At 39.1% G+C, this 8,493-nt stretch overlaps 1 protein-coding gene across 1 annotated transcript in view; it reads right to left on the bottom strand.

Moving 5' to 3' along the window:
* Positions 1-227: 227 nt before the first annotated feature.
* The window catches only part of TMEM123 (transmembrane protein 123), a 31,019-nt gene continuing 22,753 nt past the window's right edge, over positions 228-8,493 (bottom strand). The window contains exons 4-6 of the mRNA XM_050928534.1: positions 7,945-8,118; positions 5,183-5,336; positions 228-752 (exon numbers count right to left, since the gene is read on the bottom strand). Coding sequence (XP_050784491.1) covers positions 728-752; positions 5,183-5,336; positions 7,945-8,118 — 353 coding nt within the window. The 3' untranslated portion in view covers positions 228-727. The remainder of the gene's footprint in view (positions 753-5,182; positions 5,337-7,944; positions 8,119-8,493) is intronic.

Raw genomic sequence — 8,493 nt, 5'->3', positions numbered from 1 at the left:
CTGATCATCGGTAGACCATATTTTAAGTACGTTTTCTATCATTCTGTTCTGGATAGTTTACAACATTATAAATTGTAATTTGATAAATTGGAATAATCTCACATCCCTTTACTAGCATCAGCACTGAACCGAAATATTTTTGTTAAAAAACAGTCTGAGGTTCCCAAAACATTAACAAAAGTCCATCTCAAGTTTCAAGTTACAAATAAACACACGTTAATACAAAATAGTAGCAAAGTCACTTCCTCTTGTATTTTACCTGCCAAGCCTATTGCATTTTTCCTTAACTGCAACTAGTATTTTTTCAGCCTGTTGTACCCAACGTAGAACCATCCGCATTTATGGAGTATGTAGGCAATAATCAAATGTATTCACAATTGTAATGTCACATGGTATATTATGGTAATGATTTGGTATCTCAAAAGTTTCTATGCATTTATTTTAAAAAGCATTTCAGTTCATCATTAGGTAACAAACTTTAAAGGATTTTTTTTTTAAATTGCATCAACAACAGGGCATGTTTCGCAAAGTACTAACTTCTTCCAGCTTCCATTGAAAGAAATGGGAGCTCAGGGTACTTGGGAAGATCTTGACACTGTGCAGGATCAGATCTATGGATGCATTAGAGACTGGGACTACCGTTATGAACGGAAAAAAACTTTTTCAAACAGATGTTCTAAAAGCAGTGATCGGGTGGAATTTCCCTATTGTCTTCTCTGAAGTATTTTTAAATGATAGCATCATGTTCATCACTGTAACAGAAACATAGTAATTAATCATTTGCAAAAGCATCAATGCTCTACAATATGATATCAAAAGTTTCAGAATGTCATGACGCACTTTACTGCTAGCAAGGTTTATTTGCTATTAAAGGCACTCATCCTGGCATGTGTTGAGCACCCACAATGCCTGTATGGGATTCTGTAAAAGCAGCAAAGAATCCTGTGGCACCTTATAGACTAACAGACATTTTGGAGCATGAGCTTTCGTGGGTGAATACTCACTTCGTTGGATGCATGTAGTGGAAATTGCATGGGATTCTGTTACTCAGTGCTTCTCGGAACCAGGCCTGATGTTAAAACACTTATCTTTCACCACATGCCTTAAGCCTTGCTCGACATATAAGACATTGCAGTGTTTTCATATTTCATTCATCTAGCTAAGTAACTACCAAAGTTCACAATGGGTACATTTTATTCTGTCCTCCCTTGCCTATAGTAGTGATGGAAGCTATTCACTATTTCTTTCTCTTCTACCCTCAAAAATGAAATTATTTAAAACCAAACAAGACAATTTTCTAGTGTTAATCCTACATGAATTTATGTACTGGATTGCATTTTTTTTTATAATGGTTTCTGAAAACTCCAATCCAATGCAGATGTCCTTTTTGGGGCAGGTAAACATTTTGAAACAAATGGCTAATAGTGTATTATTTGGAGAAACAAAACACTTGGGCTCTGCATGTCTTGTTCACTCAACACTCCTGTGACTTCAATTGCTATTACACATCAACTGTTTTACCTGGTATTTTATTTACTACCCACAGACATTACCCCAGCGGTTACACAAACTAAGAGAAACAACAAGTATGTCACTAGAATAAAAAGAACACTTTTTCTTGCTGCACACAGGCCCAATCCTATATTCTCTGGATATCTGATGCTCCCTTTTTGGCTTTAGAAAAAAAATTGGCCTTAGAAAAAGAATGGCTCCACTGACCCCCCAATTGTACACTCTTCAGGGAAGGGATCATCTCTTTATTACGTTTGTATTGTGCCTAGTACAATTCGAGTGGGATCTATAGATCTTACTGCAATATAAATAAATTATTAACAACAACAGGATTTTAATATAGGGCAGTCCAGTAACAAATTTCTTGATGTATAATGATTGCCTGCGTTAACTGCTTTGCTAATGATGGAGCACCTGCAATCAAAATAAAATGGCTGATGTATAATAATGGTTGAAGGCAAGGAGAGTTGAAGGCAATCATCATCGACCTTACTTCTCTTCAGTCAATAATTTTGAAATTTTAAATCAGAAAAACAATTAAAGTTTATTTAGCCTGATTTGTCTCTATAAACCTGCATTGCTTCTTGCTTACGGTTGTGTTATCCTTTTTGGCCTTGACTTTTGGAAGTGCTGAGCATCCAAAACTCCAATTGAAGTCCAGGAGGGAGCCGCTGGTGCCCAGTTGCTCTGAAAATAAGGCCCTTGATATCTGTTCTTTATATTTTCTCCAATTTCTTCTGGATTTTCCTGGCATTTGGATTTAAAGATGCCAAATGGCAACTACCAGGACATCACTTCTGAGAAACCCTTGTTTTTTTCTCCTAATTGTCTAATGCTTTTCCAGTTATCCACACCTCTTTCAAAATAGATTTTACTCGTTTGATAGGTTCATTAACCAGCCCTTAAGTTCCAGGGTGCATTTCACGCAGATTCACTAACTGGTATATCATATGTTCCAATCGATCAAGTACCTCATTTTACCTGCTTTTTATCAATAGCTATTTTGACAATGTGGTCATTATTTCCTAAGTGTCCACACAGGTTTAACAAGAAAAGTAAAAACAAGACAGTTTTTAAAAACGGAGGAGAGTAAAATCAGAGAGGATATTCCATAGAATGATTCTTGTGAAAGGACAGGGGCAACTAACACTACAGTGCTTTGAAAAGCAGTATTGCCAATTCCCAATTTTGTGACAACTTCCAGAAGATATGATGTTATTCTCAAAGCCCACCCTCTGGAGTCATGTGAGTACATGAGGCACCTCGGCTTTCCTTTTAAACAAAGATGTTTCTAGTCATTATTGTTGTGGAGAAAAAGTTAAAAAGCACTAATCAAAAAAACTCAAAAAACAAAAGGCAGGGAAAAAGAATGCCCATTTTTAATAATTATTGATTTTAAACTAATCTTATGATCTTGGCGGGGGGAGGGCTGAAAAATGATTTTTGAATGCTTAGGATTGGCAATACTGGGGAAAGAATGACTGAAAATAAGAGCTAGTTGATGACTCTTGTATGTGCTTCTTTGTTTGGAGGGGGCTGGTGGAGGCTGGATGAACAGTGGGGTGTTGGAAGAGTCACTGTTGATAATGAGGGGGTGAAGCCATGACTCAGTGGATCCTGAGACTAGCAAGCTCAAAAGAGGGAGATGTACCAGAATCCCTTGACACTATCAAGTTCTAACAAGTCACCTAAAGTAAAACAAACACCTTCAACTGACATGGAGAATGGAAGCCATAGGGAGTAAGGTAATCCAGTGTAAAGACGTTCCAGCTCCTGTCCCAGAGGGTCTAACACCCCACGGTGAGATTACAGTTTGGACAGTAGTGCACAATGAAAAAAGAGCAAAGGCAGCTTAGTAAGAAAAGCAAAAGACATTCTCTGAACCTATACAGTTGAAATATGTCCTGACAAAATAGCTATTGTTCCCCTACAAGAAGGAGTAACATATCACTAATAAACCAAAAATGTGCAGTAGCTTGGTCAGTGACTAAGAAACAAGTACTGCATGGGATTAAAAAATAAAGCAAAGGCAAGTAATCCTAATTAGTGACTCTACAGCAAGGAACTCAGTCCAAGATGTGACCCATATAAAGAAACAGGCACCAGGATGAATACTTAGTCCTGCCTTGAGAGCAGGGGACTGGACTAGATGATCTCGCAAGGTCCCTTCCAAGCCTATGATTCTATGATCTGGTAATGAATGTGATGAGAAACCTAGAAAATGATAGGGGCATTTCCACTAAGCCTAACCCATCTAGGAACAAGCGAAGGGAGTGTTAGGTAAGAAACAAAAGACCAAGTTATCTGACTTCGGGGATTTGAGAAGAGACCTGAAGGCAGACTCAATATATGTGATCTCTTGGAGAGTCAAGAGTAAGATAGGAGACAAACCAGGGGATGGGCCTATATTGTAGAGGGGAGGATTTGAGGTTCACTTCAACATTTTCAAACATGAGTGCTCCAGTTAAGGCTTTAGTTTGTAAATGTTGGCTACAGATCACTGGAATGCTTTCTGTGATGAGGGGTGACTGATATAGACAGTCTCTGCTTAAGCAGATGAGGTAATAAACCCTGGATTCAAAACTGGCTTGTTAGCCAGTCCGTAAATTATGGTAGATTGTAAGGGGGAAAGAGGGACAATTTAATTCCAAGAATCTGGCATGTGAATCCAACACATCCAGGATAACATAAAAAGCAGAATTGCTCTACTACAGAAAATGAAGAGTAAGAAAAAATACCATCAAAAGAGTCTACACGCAGATGGAAAGGAATGAGAAACTAGGAAGAAGAAGTGTGGACAAATGACTATTTCTTGATCATACAGCTACTGGAATGTCACCACAGATAGGTACAATAAGTACAGGAGGGATAGAGAGGAAAGTAGAGGAAGAGTAGCTACATGCAGAATACCAAGAAATGATAGGACTGGTGAGTGTGCGGATGTGAAAGAGAGATAAGGGTCTGGGTGAGAGAGAGAGTTCTTTAAGCATCAGAGTTCATGGAAGAAATATTCAGCAGTGAAGAATTCTAGTAAATATTAACATGCAAAATTCTGGAAGAGGGCTGGAGGTTCTAAAAGGCAGCACAATGACAGCATAACCGTAATAAGCAAAAGAAGAATGCAGAGAATCAGAGATGATCAATATATCTTTCTGAGGAAATTCTCAAAAGATGTGAAGGTCAACCCCTCCACCCCACAAAAAACCCAACCCTAACCCTGTAGTGGAAATGGAGAAGGAAGTGGAAACAAGATTAGAATCAGTCAGAACTTTCAGGGACATAAACAAGGACAACAAAAAAAGCAGAATTAATGAATTTAGACTAACCAAAGGGCAGGGTAGGTAGTAAGAAAGGATTTGACAGAACAGATTACAATTATTATTTATTTGTATTATTGCAGGGCCTAGCATAATGGTGCATTTTGCTAGACAATGTACAAACAAGTAGCTTAAAATTTAAGCAAGAAAATCCCCAATAAAGATAGGTCCCATGAATAAACGAGGATCAGTTGAGGAGGTGAAACTGATGAAGGCTCTAAGCGGCTGAGATACTGACCTGCTTTTTTTTAAAAAAAATCTCCACTGAGCAAGAAAGTAGAGCATTTTCTTCTCTTAATTTCCAAACAAGAAACTAACAAATTAAAAGGGGAACATGCTTCCAAAAAACTTACATGGTTCTGTACTGAACACCTCTTCTTGAGTGATATGTTTTACATCCAACATAGAGAATGGCTAACATTCCAAGTGTCAGCACAATGCCACCAAAAAAACTGCCCACATCAAATCTGGAGGTTCTGGATAGCACAGCTGCAGATTTTGGCGTGGCTAAGAAGAAAATAAAAAGATAGTTTTTATGACGCTTGTAACTCTTGATGTAATGTACTGTGACTGTAGTTCTATCTGTCTAGGTTCTTATATACCCTCTGCCCAATCAACACATCATCTGAGGACTTCAGGTGACAACTTTATACCGTGCTGCTGGTAAAATATCAACCAATTCCACTGGAACCCACAGCCACATTCCTGGAGTGCCAGATTCTGGCCAGCTTCAGCACATACAACGAGTGAGGAGGATGGCACTAGGAGCCACTCTCCTCCCTTATACACTTGCACAGGAGTTGGCAAGAGTCCAACTGGCAGGCAACTTCCTCTACCCCCACACCTCTTTCTCCTCCAGTCAGTGGAGCTGGCCAGGCATGGAGTGGAAAGCGCGACAAACTCCCTTCAAGGTTGGTGCTTTCCAGAGATCCACTGGAGAACTGGAATTTTGGAACAGCAAACAAACCGATCATATTAATTAATTAATATTAATTTCCATAGATTCCTGCACTATGATATATTTTTACCACATGCTTTTCCTTATAAACTACTAGTCTACCTGAATCAAAACTCTTAACCTTAACTCCTAACTCAGTGGGTTAGGAAAACTGGGTTCCTCACCTGTAGATACAGCTATTCAGCCCAAAGAAACCTGCACAATCACCATCCACCTATGACAGATTCCTGCCCCAGAGATTATGCGCCTGGGAAACCCATCCCACACCTTCACCCAGGCAGATTCCAATTCCAGAGTGGTTTAACTAATTGAACATCCCATCAAAAGATCCAATTTGAGCTGATGTGGCCAACCAAATGTGCCATGGCACCTGCTGAGGTTAACAGGCACTTCCCATATTAAAAGGCTTCACCTAACTTGAAGCACATGATCTATTTATAAGTGTCAATGATGAAAGTGGTTTGGGTCAGCAGCTGCCTGCTAGGAAACATTGACTGACAGCTTTATATTCATATGAATAAAGGTTGTCAGATGTGAACTGTAATTCACTCAGTGTGGCACTCTGTCCCCCTCTACTGGTGCCTGGCCACACACATGGGTTCATGAGTCTGTTATAGTCTTGGCTAACAGATCTTTCAGCTCAGGCAGTAGAGGCTCATGTATTTAGATCTAGCAGTCTCAAATTCAACCCCTGCTGCCAATCCAGACACATGGTGTTAAATAAGCTCAGTAGGGCCTATACTTCTTACATGGAATTGTTATGTACAGGGGCTGTATTGGGTGAAGAGAGGTTATTTAGAATATAAGTTGAGTTCAAATGGAAATTTAGATTTGGCACTTATGATGAAATCTTCTCCCACAATGAATTATGGCTTTCAAAGAAAACAGAACTGACGGAATGACAGAAATACAGAAATGGAGTTCTTTAGCCTCCTGCAGAGTTCCTGCTGTCTACTATAACAGGCTTCCACCCAACATGGCTCTCATTTAAAAGAGAGAATGGCTTATCTGTTTAGCCAGCAAGTAGAGTCTTTCTTGGCTTCACTGCCAGCACACTAACTGAATGTTAACTGTGTAACTGTTGCAAGATGGTAAGATGGTGTTGTCGTTACAGTTTTTCCCTGTTATAGGCACAGAGATAACTCTTGGAAATTCTTCTCCAGCATCTGGAGGTTGTAAACCATCAACTAATTGAACTCAACAAGTATGACGGGCTCAGCTGGTATCAAAGAATAACAGAAGCTGGAGATAAGAGAGACTTATTATATTATCTAATGTGTGTCACCTTTCCAATGCACAGTTCTTACCTACTTTGTCTATACTGATGTTTTTGTTGATTTCAATTTCAATTTCCATAGCAGTAGAAAGAGGACATATTTTGGTCATATGAAGGTCTGATGAACAGCTGCTAAAAAAGTACCCTACTGGTAGGTCAGCATAAACAATCTAATCCATCATGAACAATCAAGCCATCATATCTGCTAACTGTTCCTGTAAAACACAAGTGTCTCTGAACTCAAAATATTGAGTCACCACTAAAAGTGTATGAGATATAATTCCATCCCCTAATACCTCAACAAAGAACCAATCAAATCTTACATTAAACCTTTGAATATACTGTCCTTACAATAGCTTGAGGATTGAATTTTCAAAATGTCTTAAAGGAGTAGGATGCCCATTTCAAAGTCCCAGGTAACATTTTCAAAATTGACTTGGAGTCCGAAGTTCTTGAGTCATCTTAACAAAACTTCCTTCTTATTTAAGTGTTGACAGGTCAGAATCTGACCTCAATTATACCTGTGTAAATCTTTCTGTGGAGTTACTCAAGATTTACACCACTAACTCAGTAGATTCCTCTTTCTTTTAAGGAAATTTTCAATGCTACAGTTCGTAAACAATGGAAAAACATGTCTAAAATGCCCAATCAGATAAAACTACAATTAACTGTAAGTCTGGCATGTTTATTTCCTGAATATGAATTCACAAACATGTTGTACCATTTAAAAACCTCAAATGCACATTGGGTCAAATGGCCTTTTCCTAATGCTAAAGTAACCAGAGATACTTACAAGCTTACAAGACTGCAGAGCAATGCAGACAACAGAAGAATATAAGTTAGCACACTGTGGGAAATAGGCAGCAACCTATAATACGTACCTGTGACGGAGCTGGAAGGAGACATAGTCTTGGAGGTGGTCACAGTGACACTGGCTGTTGATTGTATGGTTGTTGTGGGTTTTGAGGTGGTGGCTGATGAAGCTGTCTGGTTGTTGTTGGTGGTGGTTGTCTGGTTGTTGGTGGTTGTCTGGGTGGTGGTTGTTTTGGTAGAACCTATGAACAGTGTACAGTAATGATATCACATGGAAAATTATATTTAAAAAGATGATGCTAATTGTGAATGAAATTGCAGCTTTCGATTAACACTATTTTGAAAGATTCCCTATGTCAAAAATAGCTATTTTTTCTCCCTTACAAAATGGTAAACTATCCCTTCAGAAAGGAGGAATCACGTTAATCACTCTGGGTGTTGTTCTGCTCCTGTAGGCACCTACGCTCCAGCACATTGTTATTGGGTCTTGGAGGCCACCTGCCCACATGCATTTCCTAAACTGCTAGTCCCCAGTGCTGATCTCCAGAAGTGGGTGACAGGGCCCCCTGCTGTTTAATCTGCTCTGTCCTGTGCCTAGCTAGAGCTCACATTTGGGA

The sequence above is a fragment of the Gopherus flavomarginatus genome, chromosome 1 (assembly GCF_025201925.1).
Source record: "Gopherus flavomarginatus isolate rGopFla2 chromosome 1, rGopFla2.mat.asm, whole genome shotgun sequence".
Taxonomy (NCBI): Eukaryota; Metazoa; Chordata; order Testudines; family Testudinidae; genus Gopherus; species Gopherus flavomarginatus.
This window is presented reverse-complemented; position numbering and strand designations above follow the sequence as displayed.